Source organism: Cricetulus griseus, chromosome 3 (genome assembly GCF_003668045.3).
Source record: "Cricetulus griseus strain 17A/GY chromosome 3, alternate assembly CriGri-PICRH-1.0, whole genome shotgun sequence".
NCBI lineage: Eukaryota > Metazoa > Chordata > Mammalia > Rodentia > Cricetidae > Cricetulus > Cricetulus griseus.
This window is the reverse complement of record NC_048596.1, coordinates 59,204,903-59,227,065: the sequence shown is the minus strand read 5'-3', so window position 1 is coordinate 59,227,065 and position 22,163 is coordinate 59,204,903. Positions and strand designations below refer to the sequence as shown.

Sequence of the window (22,163 nt, the reverse complement as noted above, 5' to 3'; positions counted from 1 at the left end):
TGCTGGTCTGATGCTCTTGAAGCTGGTCTCTTGCTGGTATATACCTGGCTAGGATGGGGTGGGGCATCTCCACAAGTAATTGCCAGCCTCCAGGTTCATTCTTGCTGCCAAGGCTGGGTGTGGCTGCCCAATGTGCTTTGACCCACTCTCTAGATGGAAGCTGCCGGAGCTAGTGCTTTCCCCACCCCTTCAGAAAGCACCTGCGTTTCCTACAGCATTTTCCTCCAGGCTTTGCTACTCTGGGAGGCTCGCCAGGGTCAGATGGTTTGTCTCCTGACCTGCAGCACCTCAGGGTTTTCAGGGCTTTGGGACCTGAGGTGCCAGGGTCAGCTCCTTCTAGCAGGCCTCACTTCTCTATTCCCACTCTTCTCCCTGCCAGCCTTGGCATCTCTGCTCCCATTCGCAATGCTGCACGCTTCCTGATCCTCCTCTGTCACAGCCTCTCCTTGGGGCTCCTCCCCCCCAGAGCTGTGAACTTCAGAGTGGGTGTATGAGGACAGAGCCAGCCAGATGACCCTGCCTAGTGCCCAGGAGGCAGACATGTTACCAGAGACCCCACTGCACAGAATCACACCTCTGACGTCAAGTTCTGGCATCCACTGGGGACTGGGATGAGGATAGGCAGAGCTCTTGGGACGGGCAGCCCCCAGCATGAGTGACAGCCTGGAGAGGAAGAGGTGGTTGAGGCAGACATAATGCTGGGTTTCTCAGTTGGGCACTAGCTCAATGATACTTGGGGACAGATGCTGCTGTTTGGAGGCACTAGTGTGTGGGCCGGCAAGTGCTGCCTCTCTCCTCTCCCTGTCCTTCCTGCCCGCTGCCCACTAAGCAGATTCTATTATTACCTTACTGCAGATTACTGGCCTCCTGCTTGAGGATGGACAGGCAGGCACTGCTGCGGGGGTGGAGCCAGTGTTTCTGTCCCTGACAGCAGGTGACTGCAGGGCTCAGTGTGACTCCCTCCCTTACTGTGGCCTCCCATTGGCATTGTAGGCTAGGCATGGGTCCATCTGTCCATCTCTCTGATTATCTGGGCAGCTTGTTCCCCTGGTCGGGGGAGAGGTCCCTGAACTGTGTTTGGTTCCTCCAGGGAGGTTGCTTCCCTGGACGTGAGAATAGTACTGGCAAGGCTGCCTACCCCTTTCTTGGCTATAAGGACACATAGGCAGCAGCTGGACTCTTCAGATTTCTCTTAGTTCATAGGTTCTGTCTTAGTTTACTTCTCTGTGGATTCTTGCAACACAGGGCTGGTACAGGGCAGGCCTGGGGTGAACATTGGCTAAGTGACATGGAGATAGTCAGAAGCAGGTGAGTCCCATCTGTATGGAGAGAATAGATTTGCCTATGTTGGTCCATAGCTGCCCATAGCTACCAATAGTTATGGGGCAGAAGTGTCCCTGAAAAGATGAGAGAAAACATGGAGCCCTTTTCTGCCCTTGAATTCCTCAAGGAGACACTAGGGTTCTGCTGGTGAAAAGGCCCAGAGTGACTTGCCAGGGCCTCATATACCTGTGGGAAATGCTGCTAAGGGACTCTTAATGGGTGATTGTGAAGAAGCTAGTGGGATAGGGACATCTCTGGGTCTTGCAAGTTGTCCTTAGTACTGGCTGTGTTTCTGGGAGAACATTTGGGTGGCCCATTCCTGGGATGTCAGAAGGCCTGAGTGAAAAGCCTACAGGATGCTCAGACAGGGAAACCTGGAGCCTTCTGCTTTGGGATGGGGTTTGAGGGTATGTGCAGATCTGTAGGCCTGTGTCAGAGTGAGTCTCTCTCTCTCTCTCTCTCTCTCTCTCTCTCTCTCTCTCTCTCTCTCTGTGTGTGTGTGTGTGTGTGTGTGTGTGTGTGTGTGTCCCTGCATGCTGTGTTTTGCAGGCTTGTGTACCTATGTACATGTAGGCCTGTATGAAGGTTTGTACAATGGTGTATGTGTGTGTGCACTTGTGTGTTTGTGTAGCGCTGGTATGTCTGTGAAGGTCTGAACTCTAATGTCTGCCTGTGTGTGGGATGACAGTCAGAGACTCCCTGGGGCTTCCCAAGGAAGGCATCCCCAACCTCATCACCATGGCAACCCCATTGCCCATCCCTTGGGTACTGGAGGGGTGGGGCCTAGCAGGTGCAAAGCAGGAGATAGCAGCTACAGGACTCAGAGCTCTGCCAACACATGGGAGCATGGGAATGGATGACTGTCTGGACTCCCACAGTCAGGCCTGCATGCTGTAGTGGCTCCTTCCAGGCCCCCACCTTCCCAGAGCATTGCAGACTGTACAGTGCAGGAACACTGTAATCCTGCCTGTCCCTCAAAAGATAGACAGCTGCTGGTCAGAACACTGCCACTAGCTGTGTGTCCTTTGCTACACCATGGTGTGCATTCAGAAGGTGGGAATCCGCCCCCACCCTCGTGGAGACCAGTGGGAGTTCCTAGTGTTGGATCCTCTAGTACGGGCATTAACCCCCCTTCACTCTGTTGGGTTCCACCTGGTCCCTGCTCGCCATTCTACCTTTACCCTAAACATGCCTTCCGGGAAAATGCTGCCCTCTCAGAACCTTCTCCTTCTGGGGTCTCTGGGCCTCTTAATTCTGAAAACAGCTCAGCCAGGAGCCTAACCACTTGCTTTCATTCCCTAAGTCCTGCACCTAGGGAGGGAGAAAGAGCAAGGCTTCCTTAACTAGGACACCAGCTTAGATGAACGGTCTGTGCAATTGAATTACTGAATAGATAAGGGATTCATCAAAAATACCTCATTGGGATAATTTTACAGTATTGAATTGCAGAGACCAGTTAATAGAAATGTAACGTGATCACCTGGCACTGCAGGGATTGGAGTGGGAGGTCCCCACCCACCTCTGGGGATGCGCCTCAGCAAGAAGGGAGTTCCCAGAACTGGCTAATGCTCCAGCATGGATGGTGGTAGTGGTGTACAGGGGGGTATCCTGCTAGATTCCTTGTGTGCCCTGAAATTTCCAGTTTCACAGCACTTGCAGCCACATATAAGGGAGCTAGGGGAAGGGTGCCCAACACGAGGGGACTGCAGAAGTTACCCATAGTGCTTCTTAGGAGGGACTGAGGCCTCTATATGGGGTCTTGGACAACCCTTCCTGCTGCTGGGCTTCTGGAGGTGTGTATGGAGGTTAACACCCTGCTATAAGTTCTTGACCCCTCTTCCTCCATGAATGGAAGATGTGGAACTGTCCCACATCCCTCACAGAGGGTATTAATGGTAGATCTTGAAGTGTTCCAGGAACCTAGACTATAGCTACAGAGTCCAGCTCTCAGAACACACTCCCAACATCCCCATAGCCTCTCAGATCCTCTCCTAGGACATACAACCTGTAGTCTGCTTATCGCTTCTTGCCAGCATGGAAGATTTGCGGTACCCTCTTCATGGCCTGGGAAGTATAGACCTAGCCTAGCTTCCCAAGAGCCTCCTCCACAGTGGGGCTTACATCTGCTATGGGGGTGCTTCCTCTGTTTAGTCCTTGCTCCCCATCATTACACATGTTTATTGTCCTACTTTTAGTGCCTTTGGGGAGGCTCACATGCCCATCCTGAATCCCAGCTTTAGGGAGTTGGAGTTCAATGGCTGGACCATATGTCACTGTTCACCCTAGGGCCCTGGAGCAGACCTTGGGGTAGAGCTATTGAAACAACTGTAAAGAACCCATGTCTTCCTCGTCCCTTAGCTTGAGTGCATCCTTCTTGCCAGCCCCCAGAGTGCTACAGTCAGTTGTCAGGCTTGGGTGTTGGGTGTCATGGGGAGACACCCACACCAATGTTGACTCTCAATCTACCTACAGACCTTAGCTATCTACAGAGTTAGGGCCAAGTCAAACTCTTTGCTTGCTTCTCATGCTGACTCCATGTTGGAAACAAGAGAGCGTTTGGGAGAGCTAGGCTGGTGACATGGCCCTTGGAGAGGTGGCTCTGCGTAGGCTACAGGTGTGGTACCTGGGTTTTCCTTATTCCTCTGTCCCTTTATGTCTTCCTTGACATAAGAATTTCCCCCTTCCCAGAAAGTCTGTCCCTTAGCTTGGGGGATAACCTGGTCTCGGAGCATTCTGAACTCTGTTTAGGCTCCTGTCCTAGATATATTGGCAGGTGAGGACAGTTTCTCCATGATGCTTCCTGGACAGGGCATGTGGAATCCCCTTAGCCCAGGTGTCCAGTCATCTATGTCTCATTGGAGAATCACCTGCCATAGTCTTAAGGGTGCGGGTGATGTGCTAGTGAACAACAGGCCTTGTGTCCCCATTCACACCAGCTTGTCACTCTGTGTTTGGATTGTAGAAACCACTTCAGGGTCCATGTGGTGTTCCAAGGGTAATGTGCCATGTGAACCAATTTGTGAGATTGCAGAAGGCAGATCATGGCAGTGATGGAAGTGGGCTATAGTTTCAAAGAACACAAGGACACTTTGGGGGGTGAAGGCTGTGTAGGCGGTCCTGATTGGCTGATGACTTACATATGAGTGCTGAATACAAGACCAAATGAGTGTTTGAAATTCTTGCAGTTGTTAAAAGTCAAGTCTATCAATAATGCTATAGAATGTAGGGGAGGTGGGAATTCTGGACATCAAGTTTCAGGGGGCACATCAACAGTTCAAAACAGAAGATAGGAACTGTGAAGACCCTAGGGATGTGTCCATATCCTTTTCCCACTTGCCACTTACTTGTCATGCAGCCTTTTTAGTTTCTGAGGCTCGGGTGTCTCATGGTAGGGATAGCCTAGTTTTCTGTGCTGTAGAGTGTGGAGAACCTCGGAGTGATGCTGGGCAGACTCCTATGTAGCCTGCTGGTGGACTGTTGGGCTGCTATGGGTCCTGGACAGTTCTGAGTCCCCAGTGTTAAGCACAGGCAAGCAGGTACTGGATGTCTCCTTGTACCCATGGAAGTTTGGTGGGTAGCAGACATAGAAAGAAGGAGACATATTCTCTGACTCAGGGGTTACCCACACAAGCATCATCCATGGACCCCAGATAGGATGTCTCTGGGCACCCCTTCTTTTGGCTGTCAGCAAGTGAGGGCACAGCAAGGGATCTGGTCAGTAGGTAGTTGAAACTCTGTTCACAGGATTTAGTGGCTAGGGAAGTGACTAGGGCATAGTGGGGGCCAGAACCTAGCCCCAACTAAAAGAGGCAGGAAGGAAAGGAGAGCCTTGGATACTCCTGCCTTATCTGCTCCTGTCACCATGGCAACAGATGGAGGTTTGGAAAAAGAGAAGGAGGACTCTATATGAGGTGCCTGGGATTTGGAGACAGGGATCCTTCAAGGATTATTCAAGAGGGAGGGCTATAACCTTGGGACCTTTTCCCAGGGACATTGACCCCCCCCAAGACTTATGAATGGAATTTGGAGTAGGGCTGATCCTCTGTTTAGGGCCTCTCAGCCTGATTCCTGGGACAGAATGGCAGATTGGGAAGGGGTTCATGCTCCCAGATAGATAGCTTCTGGGTTGCAGTGAATATCAGGGCAGAGAGCTTGACAGTGTTCGTAACTCTGTCTTTCACACCCTGAAGTCATGGAAAGGGTCTCCCTAGGACACCAACCTCACCCATCGATGGTTATGTCCCAGATGTCTCTGAGCCCTTTCTCCCCTCCTCCCCAGAGAGCTTCCTGGCCTGACCTGGCTGGTAGAACTAGGCTGTGGAGTATACCACCTGGCTACACTCTCAGGCTCAGCCTTCAGTACTCTGACCGATCCAAGGCTGGTCTAGGGATATGCATGCAGATTCAGACCAGCCCTGCATGGGACATTTATGATCTGTGAAAGTTCATACTGGTGCATGAGGAGATGAGAGAGGGAGTTTGCCTTCTCGGTAGGCCTAGGCAAATTCCTGACAAAACAGTGGGGATTTTTACCACGGGGAAGGAGAACAGCCCTAGCCAGCTGTTACATTCCCAAATACTGTGGGAGCTTGGCACTTGAGCTGAGGCCTTGGGCCTGGCACCACCCTCTGTGGGGGAGGGCATCACTGGCTATAAGCCTGGCCTTGGTACCCAGGAGCAACTTGTCAACCTGGTTTGGCTTTAGAAATCCCTACCTGACTTTCCCTCTGGAGAACAGCCTCTAGCCCCCCAGTACGTTTTCCCTGCTGCACCTTCCCTAACAAGTTAATGGACTGGGGTATGGGTTCCTTAGGTGAGGCCCAGTGGCAAGGAAGTAGGCATCTCAGGGAGAGGATAAAAAGGAAGGGGCTGGTGTCAGTGGGAAGACCTTTCCTCAACTGGAGACAGTGGTAAGGATCCTATAGTAGTTTCTGCCTCAGGTCAAACACTGCCCACCTGCCTTGTCTAGACCTTGGGACCCAGACTACACAGGGATATGATGTCTTACCATGTCTGTGGAGTCCAGGGCATTTGGCTGTCATTCTCCAGACTTGGGTATATGGCAGGATCTCCTTGGACCCCAAACAGAGCAAAGGATAGTATATAAGCTCATCTGGCAGCCACTGCATGATCCACCACTATATGCCCCTTCTTGCCTGCCACAAGCCTGGTTGGTGGTCTAGCCCAACCTCCCATGGAGGATGGTGGGGTGGGTATTTGTCTCAGCCATCCCAAATCACACTAAGGCTGGAACCAGTTGGCTGTACTGGCTATAAGCACCTCTGGTGGTCCTGTACTCCACTGTGCACAATGTTCTCTCCAATATTTAGTCTACTACCCTCAGATGACTTCACTAGAACATGGCTGAGGTAAGGACATGCTAAGCCCACAACCCTCCCTGTTAATACAGGGAATTTTACCTCCCCACTTCCTGGGTTCTGATCTGACCTCCAAGATCCCCACAGTAATGGTCCCTGTGAATGTGGTCTTCCCCATATGGGGCCTGAGGGTGCTGAGGGCAGATGGACCATTTCAAGAGGCTGTGAGTTCCTACAGGGCCATTACTGAAGGTCTTGGGTCCAGGTGGGTCCCTTTAGTTTTTGAGGGCCTCTGGCATTGGTGTTGGCAGGAAAGAGTGACCCTGTCCTCGGCTATGTTGGGAAATGAAGGGTGTCACCTGCTTCTATGAAAGGGTGCCAAGCATTTCCTCTCTGCCAGTACCCAGAGACAGGACCAAACAAAGGGGAGGGAGAGGCAGCCATGATATTAGCCCCTCTGGCAGTTCTAAGGTTGAGACCCCTCTAGCCCCAAGCCTTTGTCTCATGATTCACAGGTGCATAAAAGCACGGCCTTCCTCTCCTGGGCTGACAGTGGGATGTGGCACTGACTTGTCACAAAGGACATGTTTGGGCTGACAGGTTGGGTGCCTCATTGCTGTGGTGGGTGATCCCCTGTAAGTCCCCTGTCCACTTGCAGGGAAAACCTGCTTTCTTTGCCTGCTGTCAGGGTTGAGAGCACAGGGATGACATGGGCTGGCCTTAAAGCTCACTGAAGTCCCTGGCCTGATGTGGAGGTGAGCTGGGCTCCCTCTGCTGCCCAGTCTTGCCATTCTCTGATTGGAAAGGGATACATACATGGGGACCTGGGTCCTCTGGGCCCTGGTGTGAGAGTTCTCTGTTGGAAACATCCAACATGGGGCCCATTTGGAGAAGTGGAGTAGAGGCAAAGGGTTATCAAAAGGGGTTTCTTTGCCAGTTGGTGGAATGTTCCCATTAAATGGATCAATTTAACTTCACTGCTTTGTTATGGCTAGGAGGCAGGAGAATTGGGGCAGGTAGAGTGAGGGACAGGCATGGGCAGCCAGTGTGGAATCAGTGACCCACTGGAAGAACACTACTTGTGTGCTGAGACATGATTTTCATAGAGTTGAGAGGTCAGGGGCTGGAAGCCTGTTGAGTAAGTTTTTTGTTTTTTGTTTTGGTTTTGGTTTTTATCTGATACTATGAATGCTTTATATTCATGATATGGTCCATTTACATTTTTCCCATGTCTCTGAGTCCTTTGAGTTTCCTGGAGTTCTCATTTACCTTTATTTTATTATTTTTTCTTTTTGTGGAATTGTTTACCTATTATAAGTCTTATTTTATAAACTCCAGGTTTGTTTTCCTGCAAGCACTCCCCTGCCCCCCCCCCCGCACCATTGCCCGGGTTGGGAAGTCCTCTTAAAAGCAGTCTCCTTCCTCTAGCTTCACTATGTGGCCTCCTTATCCTTACCTAACTGTGGCCTGATAGGTAAAATGCCTCTGTGGCTATTCCTGGCCAAAACTGTCATTCTGTCCCACCTATTCAAAGCCTTTGCTAGCCTGTCCCTGGAGACCTGGGCACCCAGTATCTAAGCCCTCCAGGCTACCTTTGGGCAATGGGGATGGCTCCTTTTTGACCCCTGCCTGTGCCTCTTCCTTGGTGAGCTCCTATCCACCTTTCAGTGGGAGATGAGATGAGCAAGTGCAGAGTTGTTGGTGCTTCAAGTGTGGGGTCTTCACATTTGATGTCTACCACCAGGAAAGGATATCTGCATCAAGGCTGGAGGGACTCAGGTTCTGCCAGACCAAGTTATAGTGGAGCCAGGTTCCCAGCTCTCCTTGCCCAAACATGGGCTGGAGCAATGACTTCTCTGTCTGGGAAAGGACTTGGGATTCAGCAACAGCAAGGTCATGAGGCTGATGCTCCTCTCCCCTCCACATCCCTTCTCTTCCTGGGTCAGAGCCTCCTTTAGCGGGCACTGAACGGGGGGTACATTTTGCCTAAGAATACAAGGCCCCTGCCCCCTAGTTGGGTTATAGACAGGGGAGGGCAGGAGCACACAGAGGCAGCCAAAGGGCCTCTGGCATGTGAAATATTTCAGGGCTTAATTAATTTAATTTGAGAGATTCCTTTTCAGAGTGTGAACAGTTGTCTCCCCAGAGACGTGCGCCTTCCCTGGCGCACTGGTGGGCGTCCTCGGGAATCTGTGTGGAGGAGCTTTGCCTGCACCCTGTCTCCAGCCTAACCCCAACACTGGGGAATCCTGGCTACAGCCATGGCTTGGAAACATGGAAGCCCAAGCTGTGGGGGCGGAGGCTGAGAGGTGAGGAGTGGCTGGGGAGGCCGATTCAGCGCTCACAGCTGTGTGGCTGCTGAGAACATGAATACTTTGATGTCTATAACTTCAAAGTCTCCACAGCCTGGCTGAGAGAGAGGCAAGCACCAAGCCAGCCTTCCTTTGAAGCTGCCCACTGGGTCTGAGCACCCCCAACCCGGGAGCCAAATTCCCTCCCCTGTGTGTGCCCCAGGGATCCTGATCCCTCTGCCCACCAGCCTTGATTCCAGTCTGATGTGATCTGTCATCAGGATCAGAAGAGGGGCCGGTCAGGGCTTGGGGGTGAGGAAATTGGAGGGCCTTCCTGGGCCAGCAGGCAGGCTCTAGAACTTTCCCTCCAGAGCAATGCCACTCTCAGCAGGCAGAGGGAGGGTCAGCGTCTAGTGATCTGGAACCCTGAAGCGCCACCAAATTTGGGCTCTGGAGAGTTAGGGGCTTCTGGTGACTAGGAACACTCCTGCTCTCCCACGATGCTCAGCTTCGTACAGTAGGAGGCCCCTCTACCTGGCAGCTGCACTGTGCTGTCTGTGTTGACAGCTGGTGGCTGTCAGGGATCTTCTCATGACCCCAAGCTTCTTGGGAGCCTGATGTTCCTGCCTGGACTGTCTCCCCAGTGTGGCTGACTGTGGATAAACAACATGGCCCCTCTGTCTTCTCTCATTTTTGACTGGCCCTTTGTTCAGGCATAGTAGACACCCTGAGCTTGGACTGAGAAGTAATGCTTAGGACAGCACCCAGCTGGAAACCTTGACTACTGATGCAGTGGCAAGAGAATGAGGCCTGAAGTCCTGTGAACCTAGTTTCTGAGCATGTGACCCCAGGCCCTGAGCCCGCTTCCCCTTCTGAGAAAAAGAGCAGAGCTTCCTGATTAAAGAGGAAGGTGTGTGTGAGCCTAGTTCTGGTCACACAGTGGCATTGCTGGCACATTCTGTCCTCCGTGTCCAAGGCTAGCAGTACATCTCAGTGCCTCTGGCCAGTGCAAGTGTATTTGCTGGTGGCAGCCATATTGTAATGAGTGAAGAGGTCTTTGTGAATGAACCTTTGTGGAGACAGGACCAGGTTTGTAATGAAGAAAATACAAGCGCATGTGAGCTGGGGTGTCATGTGTCAGCTCCCTGGGCCTCCAGACAGAAGTCACTGTAAAAGGATGAGACCTCTCACACTGCAGGGTAGACAGGGCTGATTTTTGAGATTGCAGGGAACTCCTTCTAGCTTTTTTTCCAGTGTTGGGGGGTTGCTGGTAGTCTTTAGTACCCCCAAGTCCAGATACCTCACATTGGGATATTGAACTAATGTGCAAAGGCCTTTTACCAAGGCTGTCATCTATCTATCCCCCATGTGTCCCATCTGAGACTTGGCACGCAAGATGTGTGCAGGCATCAGCAATAAGTACATAACAACCCCGTCTCCAGCATGTCTATCACCTCCATACCCTCAAGGCTGCCTCCCACTCTGGGTTCCCTAGCACCAGATGAGTCTCAGTGTAGGGCAAGAGTAGGGAGGGCCAGGCAGGGAGGAGGTGCTCACAGGGAAGCTCCAGCTCACCCTCAGGACCCTGATCTCCAAGCAGGTAGCAGGGGAGCTATAGAATCATGAGAAATGTGGCAGAATGAAGAGCCCATTTACTAGAGTGGGAACCCAGCAGTGGGAACTTTGCCAGCATGTAAAAGGGAAGAGAGATGCAGAACTCCCCCACTCCAGAAATCTCCTTGATATCCAGCAAGGGCAAGAAATGGCCAAGACCCTTGCCCTCATGCTGACTGCCAGTGTCCCTCATCCTTTGCCCCTGACCCTCTGTCCTCTGTCCTTGCCTAAGAGGCTCAGGTATCGGACGAGCTGGGATTAGTGAACATTGTGTTCCCTTGCTACCAAGGGGGTACTTTAGCTATGGGACTCCCATCAGGAAGGATTCTGGGGCTGTGGTCATGGCTGGGGATGTGAAGCGGAGCTAAGCAGGCTGATGCTATTAAACCATGCCTCCTGTCATTCAAGAAGAGCTCAGCCTTGTCCTGGGCCTGGGAAGGAGAAGAGGTGAAAGTAAGTTTCATCTGGCCAGGGCACTGTTGCAGTGAATAGCTGCCCCCTATGGATGCCTGCCTGTCCTAGCATCATCTGGAGACCTTTAGGGACTGAGCCTCCATCATTGTTGTATGACTGATTACCCTGACATTGAATGGCTTAGAGTAGCAAACACCAATCATTTCCTGGTCCCTGGTGTCAGAAACTTGGGCCAGCTTAGCAGTGGCCTTGACCTAGCTGCAGTCTAAGCTTAACTGTGGTCATGACTTAGGGCTAGCCCTGCCTTAGCTGTGGTTATGGCTTAGCTGTGGCTCTGCCTTAGCTGTGGCCCTGCCTTAGCTGTGGTTATGGCTTAGCTGTGGCTCTGCCTTAGCTGTGGCCCTGCCTTAGCTATAGTCCTGGCTCACAGTCTGATGAAGTTCAGCTGGGATGTTGTTGGGAGGTAAAGGCCGCTCCCTCCATTGTTCAGGGCCAGAGAACTGCTGTATAAAGATCTCATTCCTCTGCAGGAGGCTCTCCACAGAGAGAAACATGGTGGACGTGTTTCTTGGGCCCATGGCCAGGAGAGGTGCCTGTGTGGGGTGTGGCTCCAACAGCCTGGCTCATTGGGGGCCTTGGGGAGGTCTGCTGGGACAGTGACTGAGTGGATGGAAGAGCTGAGACCAGAAAGATTGGCCCTTAGGGCAGCTGTGGCTACCTATGCCCAAGGGGCCTATCTCCTCAACCTGTCCTATCAGCATGGTGACCAGGGAGCTGGGTGGCTGCTGCCTTCTGGCCTTTCTTCCCAACTCTAGGGTCAGCTTTTTTCAGGCACAGTCAGCTCTGTGCCTGTGGTCTCCTGCCCTGGTGTGTGTGTGTGTGTTGGGAGTGTGACCTGCGGTCATAGCTGAGACCACCGTGAGGCTGCTGGTGGTGCCTGTTCTCTAGGAAGAGCCTGCAGAGTTCTTTCAGAATGTTCAAGGACAGCTGTGGGCTGGCAGGGATGGCTTCATCTGCTCTCGGCTGTCAGTGAGACTGTGCACTTCTGTTGAGGGTGAGGACTCCATTTCTCAGGTGTCTTCCCTGCATCTTACCAGGCACTCCCTCAAGGACTAACCTGCTGCTGTCATGGGCAGCCTGGCCAAGTCAAGTTGGACTCTGCATTGCGATCTATTTTCCCAGGATGGGGCCGCCCCCTGCCAAGCCCACACAGGCTGGCTGTGAGTCCCATCTGTCACCTCAGGGAAATGGGAGCCACTGCCCCTTCACACGCCCACAGTGCTGCCTACAGGGAAGTGAAGGAAAATGGGTCATCGTGTGCTGTAGTGGTTGGCCTAGGAGCTGAGCCTCCCAGAGTAGAGCCAGGGGTCTTAGGATAAGGTGCACTTGGTCCCAGAGGCAGGTTAGTCACTTATGGGGGATGTCAGGTGACTCTTGAAACATTGTTCTCATGAGCACTAGTCTCAAGCTTAAGGTTGGGGCAGGTGGCCCCTGCTGAGCTCAAGTGAAACTGGGGGTGGTGTACCCATCAATCAGCTGACTGGGGATGGCATTCAGGTGCATCCTGCCTGGTGATAAACCTCATTCCTCAAAAACCCGCAGAGGAGACTGCTGCCAGCCACTCACATACTCACCCAAGCACTTGCTAACTATGCAGGACTCTGTACCCGCGCCCCCCCCCCCCGGCCCCCAGGCTGCCACAGGCCAAGCACCATTGCCCCCAGCCTACTGCATTCAGCACCAAGGACAGCAGTCCCGCTCAGTCTTCCCTGCACAGCCAGGAGGCTACTCAAACTCAGCCTGCCCTCTCCATCTGCCCTCTTGCTGCATCTGACCACTGGCACTCTGCCCTGAGCAGAACTGACTCCTGTCCATCCTCTGAACCAACTCAGGCTAGGACAGGACTTGGCTGAAGCCAAGTGGGTTCCCAGGGTGACCTCTAGGCAGATGGGTAGTAGTGGAAGGGCAGATGCACCCAAGTAGGTGCAGAAGGTACCTAGAGCAGGGTTGTTACCTCCCATACCTGGCTGTTCCTGAAGACCTGTGGAGAGGGGAGCCCACCAATGACAAGGCTCAGGGGAGGAGACTAGGCAGAGTGATGGCCCTCTGGGAGGATTGGGAAGGGGTGAACCTTAAGAGTGACTGGCTAGAGATGGGGTAGGGGATAGGAGAGGAGGGAAAAGCACTTGACCCAGGTCTCATTGGACCTGAATCCTGGGAGCCTCTGACTAAGGTGCTGCCTTTCCTTTGTACTGGTCCCATAGTTGTGGGACAGGGCTCATGGGGATAACCTGATCTAGGCAGCTACTGCGACACTGGTGGCTTCTATATAGCCATACCCTGCACCTGAGCACCACTGTACAAAGCTTGAAGAAGTCAAGATTGTGTGGAGTGACCTGGGAGTTTGTAGGAGTCATGCCTTCCTGTCCAGCCTGTATCCTTGGACCGTGTGCTCCCAACAAAGGTGGCCCACATGCATGTGCCACACCTGGGAGTATAGATTGTGGGCCTCGTGAACTCTGGGTTCCCATCTACACATGGTAGGTAGTATGCTGTAACCTAATCAGGCCTGCACCGAGGTTGACATGCAGTGAACAGATGGGGCCTGTGTGCCTGTCATGTCATTAGCAAGAGAGGAGGTATAGCAGTATGAGTGGGAAGGCCTGAGATGACCCTGTGGGAAGGGCTGACTGTCACTGTTCCTCTCAGGCTATTGCACACAGGTCATATCTTGACTTTGTAAGGAGAGTGACTTAGGAAAACCAGCATCCTTCACAGAGGAGAGCTGAGGCTGGGAGCTTGATCCTATGTTGAGATCTGTTTAGGCTCTGTATACCAGGAGACCCTGGGCCACTGGGAGCTTGAGTACCTGAGAAACATGAGTGCAAGTGGATGCAGCTCATGTCTCCCTGGTAAGAATTCTGGGGAGGCAGGGTGTCTTAGGGTTTCTGTTGCTGTGAAGGGATGCCATGACCACAGCAACTCTTATAAAAGAAGACATTTAATTGGGTGGCTTACAGTTTTTCAGCCCATTATCATCATGGTGGCAAGCAAGCAGACATGGTGCTGGAGAGGTAGCTGAGAATTCTGTGTCTTTCACAGTCAACAGGAAGTGGTCTGTTTCACTGCGTGTAACTCAAGCAAAGGAGACCTCAAAGGACAACCCCACAGTGACACACTTCCTCCAACAAGGTCACACCTCTTAATAGTGCCACTCCCTTTGGGGGTCATTTTCTTTCAAACACCACATTCCACTCCCTGGTCTCCAAAGGCTTGTAGCTGCATCATAATGCAAAAATGTACTCAGTACAACTTCAAAAATCTCCATAGTCTATCACAGTTTTGGCAATGCTTTAAAGTTCAAAGTCTCTTCTGAGATTTATGCAATCTCTTAACTGTAATCCCCTATAAAATCAAAATCAAGCCGGGCGGTGGTGGTGCCCACCTTTAATCCCAGCACTCAGGAGGCAGAGGCAGGCGGATCTCTGTGAGTTCAAGGCCAGTCTGGTCTATGGAGTGAGTCCCAGGACAGGTTCCAAAGCTATACAGAGAAATCCTGTCTCAAAAAGCCAAATAAATAAATAAATAGATAAATAAATAAATAAATAAAATAAAAATAAAAAATCACATACTTCCAGCATATCATAGGATATACATTACCATTACAAAATGTAGGGAAGAAAGGAAAATACTGGACCAAAGCAAGACCAAAAACCAGCTGGACAAACTCCAAACTCTGCATCTCCAAGTCTGATGTCAAAATGCTCTTTGGATCTCCAACTCCTTTCAACTTCTTTCTCTTGGGCTGGTTCCACTCCCTGTTAGCAGCTTTCCTCAGCAGGTATCCCATGACTCTGGCATCTCTAAGATCCCAGAGTCTCCAAAGCAATCAGGCTTTGCCGTCATAGCTTCACACAATGGCCTCCATTCAGGACACTCCTGACACATGCCTAGCCCCAGCAGCTTTCCTTAATCGTGGAAATTCCATAATCCCTTTCTTCTATCCTTAACTCTAGAGCCAGAACCATGTGGCCAAAGCTGCCAAGCTCTGCTCCTTACCGGGGCTGGAACATGGTCCCCTTGTGCAATTGCATCTTCACCAGCTTTCTGTTTTCAATGGTTTCCTTCACTGCCTAAGTACTTCCTGGTGCTCCTTTTCTCAAATTTTACATTTTGTAATTCACCTTGATCAGCTTGCTTCTTTCCATTATAAATCTTCATTAGAGTTACCACTAGTAAACACAAAGCAGTTTATACTAGTCTGTTTTGAGATTTCCTCTGTCAGTGTAATTACTCCAAAACTCTTCACTGTAGCGCAAGCAGACTCTTCAGATATGGGCAAAAAGCAGCCACTTTCTTCACCAAAATATCACAAAACTGGTCTCTAGGTCAGATACTAACATTATCTGAAACCTCTTATCCAGAGGCCCCCACAGTTCAGATCACACTCAGCACCATTGTCTTCCATGTTCTTATTAGTATGGCCCATTCAGCTGCTCTTCTAATCCACAGTCCCACGGTCCATATTCCTTCAAACAAAACCATGGTCAGGCCTATCATAGCAATACCCCAGTCCCTGGTACCACCCTCTGCCGTAGTTAGCATTTCTATTGCTGTGAAGAGACAACATGACTGTGACAACTCTTATAAAGGAAAACATTTAATTGGGGGCTCTCTTACAGTTCAGAGGTTTCATCCATTATCATCATGGTGGTACATGGTGGTGTGCAGGCGGACATGATCCTGGAGAAGTAGCTGAAAGTTCTATATCTTGCATAAGCAACAGGAAGTGGTTTGTTTCATTGCCTGTAGCTTGAGCAAAGGAGAACTCAAAGCCCAACCCCACAGTGACACACTTCCTCCAACAAGGTCACACCGAATAGTGCCATTCCCTTTGGGGGCCATTTTCTTTCACACTACCACAGGGGCGGGTTACAGTCTTGAAGGTAGCACTGGGCCTTGGGGAACAAGCGGAACGTTGCAACCATATGCTTTTTCTAGGTGTCCTGGCCCGGTGTGGAAAGACTGAGGGAAGAAATTGGCAATAGGTTGTAAGTGGACCATGATTTCCCAGTTGACTTAATCCCCCTGCGGAAATACTGTGCTTGGGATCTAGTGGGGTGTATGGTGCGGCCTTCAGCTCTGCCTGCTAGTCACCTTGAGGTGGATATTGGTTGTGAGACATGCAGGCACATGCTGAATCCATGATTGGTACTGATGGACATTCTGTCTGTCTCAGGATAGGACATCTCTGGGCTGACACTTCGACCCCTCCAACCCCATGGCAATTGCCTGACGTGCTAGGAGTTACAGAAGGTTCCTCCCCAATGCTGACATTGTCACCTACCTAGGGTATACTGCCCAAACCATAGTGCAGCAGACCATCCTGGTGGTTGTCACTGGAGAGTGGGAAGTGTTCTCTGACCTTTGCACTCATGGTCCCCAGGGCTCAGAGAACCCCACTTGAGGTTTTTAGAAGGATTATGATCTCTAAGAGTCCAGAAATGGCAGGGCAGGCGGGGAGAGGCAGTGGACAATAGTCTGTGTCCAGTGCCCCCAGGCACTTGGCCATCATCCAAGGACTCCTACAAATTCATAGGGAGCCAGATATGCCTCCCAAATGGTGGTCTCATCCTTTTCCATCTCCACTGCCCAAAGTTATCCCTGGGCTATCCTTGAAGATTACCTGGCTTGATCCACAATTAGACTCATTCCATCCTCTCCCCAACTGAGGCAGTGATTCTGTGGGGTCATTGGAGTCCAGAGGGCAGAACAGTGTGCCAAGCTGCTACTCCATACCCCGTAGAAAACGCCCAGCCCACATGGTAGTGTCATGCCCCAGTTCTGTTTAGCTGGGTGGAAGACAGGTATATTTGGAAGGTCATCCTGTTGCCCTCACTCTGGCACAGTCCTTAGTCTCTGCCTCTAGTGAGGGTCAGAAGTGCTCAGAACCCAGTCACCCTATACTTCCTGAGCAGCTGGGGCCCAATCAGGGCCTGCCTAATGCCTGACTTGACCAGTTACAGTTGCATACCTGCCTACCTCCCCTGATTCTCTTAGTCAAGCTCAGAAGCTCCAGGTGCCTGTGGGTGGGGGTAGCCCTAGAAGGGCCTGGGACCCTTACACTCATGCCGAAGTCACCTCTGGAAGCCTGGTGGGTCCTCCTTAGAGACATGGAAGCCCCAGTCCCTTTGAACCTGCTGCTGCCCCATACAGAAGTCGTGCACAGTTGGAGCTGGTGGCTCCTCATGATACCAGCTCAGCTCCACCCTGGCAAGGCCCCGTGTAATTATCTGTGACATGGTATACTTTCCCTTTCTATGTGAGACTGCATCTGTGTGAAGACAATAATTAGAGATAAATTCACAATTGGAAAATAAGCCCCAGTGAGTTAGAGGGCTGGGTAATGAGGGGTGATCATGGGCTTCCCGCCAGAAAGCCTCCTGTCCCTGAGGCTGCAGGCCAGACGGCAGAACTCCTGAAGGCATACTCCATACTCACTGCAACAGGGAAGGGGCAGAACTGCTAATAACCCAGACATCTAACCCCCAAAGACCCCCATGTGCCCCTATTCCTGAGGCAGGAATTTCCATTTCTCCCCACATGGAGACAGGGAAGAAGTGGCCTAAAGTATCAGGAGGTCTTTACCAAAGAGAAGCATTACGCTGCTGGGCTGTGCAAGGTATGTAGGAATATTCAAGGTGCAGTTGTGGGAAATGGGCTTCCTGTGCATACTGGAAGCAGGTGAAGGGAGGGGTCCAGGACAGCTCCCCTGCACCTTGACCATACTGCATCTAGAGCTGCTCACTGTGTCACTCATTCCTGAGCAGGGGTCATGATTCCTTATTCCCAGAAAGTCCTAGAGAAGGCTTGGGATCAGGGGCACCTTGTTCTGGTGGCCCTCTGTCCTCTTGGCTTTTGAAAAGTCAGCTAGGTAGATGCCACAACCCCAGTTCCCCTCCATCCACCTCTACGGTGGGTCCTGACACACAGCTGTGCTCGGCAGACTTTGGAAATTACACTGGATGGAGAAGACAGCATTGCCGTCGTCCCTGCACCTCTCTCTCCAAGACAGGGCTTCTCTGTGTAGCTGTGTAGACCAGGCTGGCCTCGAACTCACAGAGATCCGCCTGCCTCTGCCTCCTGAGTGCTGGGATTAAAGGTGTGCGCCACCACTGCCTGGCTAGCATTGTCTTCTTAATATGTGATGCCCACTCCAGTTTAGTACCATGTGCCCCCAGCTCCTGAGGCAGAACAATATTTTTCTACATGCCTCTCATGGTGCCTGCCATCTGGCTGGAGAGTGTGTGTGTGAGTGTATGCATGAGGGATTGAGTGTGGGGTAGGCGTGCACGTTCGTATGATGGTGAGTACAAGGGGCATGCAAATGGGTAAAATGTGAGTGTTCTGGTGTATGGACATATACATGGGAGGTTGAATGTATATGTCACCTGTTTGTGAGGGTGACTGGTGGGCGTGTACATAGTATGTGAGTGGATATACACAAGTGCACTGTGGTGGGGGTGGGTGTATACACAGCCATATAAGGGTGAGTTTGCCTGTAGTGTGAACATAAGAATGAGGAGATGAGGCATGTGCCATCTGGGCCCAGTGTGTCCCATGAGGTCAGTCGGTGAGCATCTCATGGTATAGCTGCACTGTTGCTTAAATGGCTGCTAGGTATGCGTGCCAGCTGCATTGTGATGGCACATGGAACTCATCCTGTTGAGACTCCAATGTTCCCTGTTCCTCACGTGCTGAGACAGCTGAAAGGCTGGACCTACCTGCCTAGAACACATTTGAGGAAGCCTGCCCTTATTCCATCCTTGTGCAGAACATGGCTTTTAGTCCTCTGATATCTCCTGAGGGGACACATTGTTTCTGGGTCACTGCCATCTCCTGCTTTGCCCTTGTGGCCTTGTCCTTCCACAAGTGGGTCTTGTAGGTTTGCAAGAGCCCTTCCTCCTGGGGCAGGAGGCGTTTGTCATTTGTCATACTGACCATCCCTGTTTCTCTTGTACCTATAGTCTTGTTTTGGGAAACGGATAGTTTTACCAAGTCTAAGTACCTTCTGACCAAGTACAAATGGCCTCATGTCTTGATGCCTTGGCCAGGGCCACAGCCCAAGTGGTGACTGAATTATAGATAGCAGGTTATCAGTACCTTTGTCCTCCTAGCTAGTGTTCTTTCTCCCCAATCTGAGCCAGAATCACAGGCATTCACATCAATCAAAGACAGCCAGCAGGAAGTACCAGAGCCATGTCAACCCTCAGAGATGGCTAATGACCACCCCCTAGTCTGGGCTCTTACATGGCAGCCTGGGCTATCACCCATCATGAAAACTCAGCTCTGCACTTAGATACACAGGACCCCAGCTCCAACTGGGTTCTAAAATCATATCTCTGTTGTTACCTTACTGAAAACATGAACTATCTTCCTACACATGTATCTGCTTTGTGATCATTTTTGCCCATTTATATAATACTATCATGTGTATGTACATAGATGTGCACATACACGCACATGTCTGTCTGTGTGCATGGTGTATGTGTTTTCTTATCAGTTTGCAAGAGCCCTTTGATTTGGTTGGGAAATTAATCTTTTGTGGAGAAGGGAGATAACTAACTGCCCATGTCAGAAATGCTTCCTCTAGCCCTACTCTGCCTTTTCACTGATTTTGCCCTGCATTGTTCTCATGTCTCCTGCTGTGGCTCATTCTGTTGGGACAGTATCTGGACACACCCTGAGTTGGAAAGAGAAGTCTGCCTCATGGCTGCTGATCTTGGTCTAGCTTTGCTTTCCACTGACCATCATGGGTCCCAGAGAGGACCTCTCCTTTCTCCTCCAGCCTGCCTAGCATCCATATGTCTCATGAGTCTCTTCCAGCTCTACACACCAGCCTCAAGATAGGTAGACTCCTCCATGGGGAACACGTCTAGGGACTGGGCCTGACAGGGCTCTGGGGCACAGGTACAGGACACCATCCCTGCAGAAGTTTGCCGGTGAAGGGTCTTGAGTAAGATTGTGTTAGAGGGCAGAGTAGCTCTGGACTCAGAGCATGTTGCCTCTTCCACTGGGACATGCTTGGCCTGGAGGCAGGGCTCTGGTGGCTTCGGAGAGGGACAAATAGCACATGAAGACCCCAGGTTTCAGGAGGAATCTGGTTTGGGTGTGGCAAGCCACTTTTCCATGGAGCCCTTCTGATCAGCGAGCAAGGTAGTCAGTGGCCAAGATCTAGCAGGCTTGGGAATTGCAAGTCAGGATGCAGAGCTCCCAAGTTAGGATGTGATTCCTCTATCTAAGGTTGGGATGATGTAGTGCTGGGGCTAGAGTCTGGCCTCTCTCCTACAGGCCTAGTGAAGCTGGGAATCCACTGTGTCACCTGCCAGAAGGTCGCCATCAAAATTGTCAACCGTGAGAAGCTCAGTGAGTCGGTGCTGATGAAGGTGAGGCAGTGGGCTGAGGTAGAAGGGTCACCACCTGGAGGGATGGACCTAGGTATCTGGGACTAACATGGGTGGCCTCTGTTCTACTCCTAACCCTAGTTGAACAGCAGGTTAGTTCCTGGGCCTTGACTACTTTAGCCTGGAGAACAGCCCCAAAGTGGACAATGGTGGTACTGAGCCGACATGCTGGAGAAGCAGACTGGGCCTCAGTTCTCTGATTAGAATGAGGAAGTGCCCTTTGCCTCTGAGACCCCTCTTGCCAGGACCAGGCTATTTTGAAGAGGGCCGCATAGGCTCTAGCTCCTAATGTGGAAAAGCTGAGAGAGCTGAGTGGGTGGCAGCTGTCAGAGAAGACAACAGCTTAGGGGGAGTGGAGGACTTTTGGCATTGGTGGGCTGAGCAATTTTGAACTGGAGACACATTGAATGAATATATTCCATGGTGCAGGGGCCCCAAGATACAGGGCAGGGTTTTGGTACTATGGACATTGTGCACATGACCATATGGCGGTTAAAGGCTATGGGGACAGAGAGACTTATGAGAGGTGAGAGCTTAGTAGCTTCTCACTGCCATTGCCTGTGGGTATCTGTGGTCAGAGCTATGCTCATCAGAGTTCTAGACTTAAGCTCAGAAACAGACCTGAGGGAGGCACTACAGCAGGCTCCACCTTCGCTTTCAAAATTGGTGACAGCCTGGAGCCTGTAGAAGAGAGCTTGTGTTCTTACACAGGGCCTGCCACACAGTTCCACACCCTACACATGCATGCCTATGCAGTCCTCTGTACACACAAGCAGTCCCCTACATGTACACAATGTAGCAAGCACACTCACCTGCAGCTCTGTCCTGGTCCTCACAGCCAACTTATGTAGAACCTCTGCCCAAGGCATTTGTCCTGGCAATCTGCTCTTCCTTGGCCTCCTGGGATAGCAAGGTCCAAGCTGCAGAGATCCCTTCTCTCCAGCTCAGCCCCAAATGCAATGTCATAACCCTAGGAGACGATACATGTAGGCTACTGGAGGATCTGTTCAAGTGGGCTGTGGCTGGCTACAGGGCAGTGACATGGTTTCTTTGCAGGTGGAGCGAGAGATTGCCATCTTGAAGCTCATCGAGCATCCACATGTCCTGAAGCTGCATGACGTCTATGAAAACAAAAAATATTTGTAGGTATTGCTGGGCCTGGAGAGCTGGGGAGGCTGGGGTGGGTGGCTGCAGAGGCCCAGGCTGCTCTTGTGCTTGGAGAGCTGGCTGTGCCAGTGTTGCCATCCAGCTGAGGAGGGGCTCGCAGCCCTAGCCTCAGTAGCCACAGTTTCATTACCAGACCTGTGGCTGGTGCTCCTGGGGATCTCCAGGCTGCTAACTTGAGGCCAGCAATGAGAAGGGCTTCCCTGGAGGAAGATTTGGGTCTAGGACCAGTAGAGCTTGTTCCTGCCTAATACTGTCCCCTAGTGAATAACTCCTCTGCGGGGATATGTCAGTCTTCCAACTTCTACTGCCCCACAAGGCCCAGGCTCTCAGTGAGACAGCCTGGGAAGAGAGCGGAGCTGTAGCTCGCCAGGGCCATTAGGAGGCCAGCAAGCAGGGCCATGAGTGAAGCAGATGGGGCACTGCATGGAGGGTGTATTAGTTATTGTGACTAAATACCTGACAGGAAGCAGCTTGAGAGAAAAAGACCTTACTTTGGCCCTTTTGAGAGCTGAGGATGTGTGGTGGGAGTGGGAAGCAGTGAACAGTGCACCAGCCTCCACGAGCCTAGGGCT

At 51.5% G+C, this 22,163-nt stretch overlaps 1 protein-coding gene across 7 annotated transcripts in view; it reads left to right on the top strand.

Annotated features, from left to right (window-relative positions):
• Nucleotides 1-22,163, top strand: part of Brsk2 (BR serine/threonine kinase 2) — a 52,511-nt gene that overhangs the window by 11,038 nt on the left and 19,310 nt on the right. For all 7 annotated transcript variants that reach the window (XM_027408914.2, XM_035441274.1, XM_027408912.2 and 4 more), the window contains exons 2-3: nt 20,312-20,406; nt 21,481-21,566. In XM_027408914.2, coding sequence (XP_027264715.1) covers nt 20,312-20,406; nt 21,481-21,566 — 181 coding nt within the window. The remainder of the gene's footprint in view (nt 1-20,311; nt 20,407-21,480; nt 21,567-22,163) is intronic.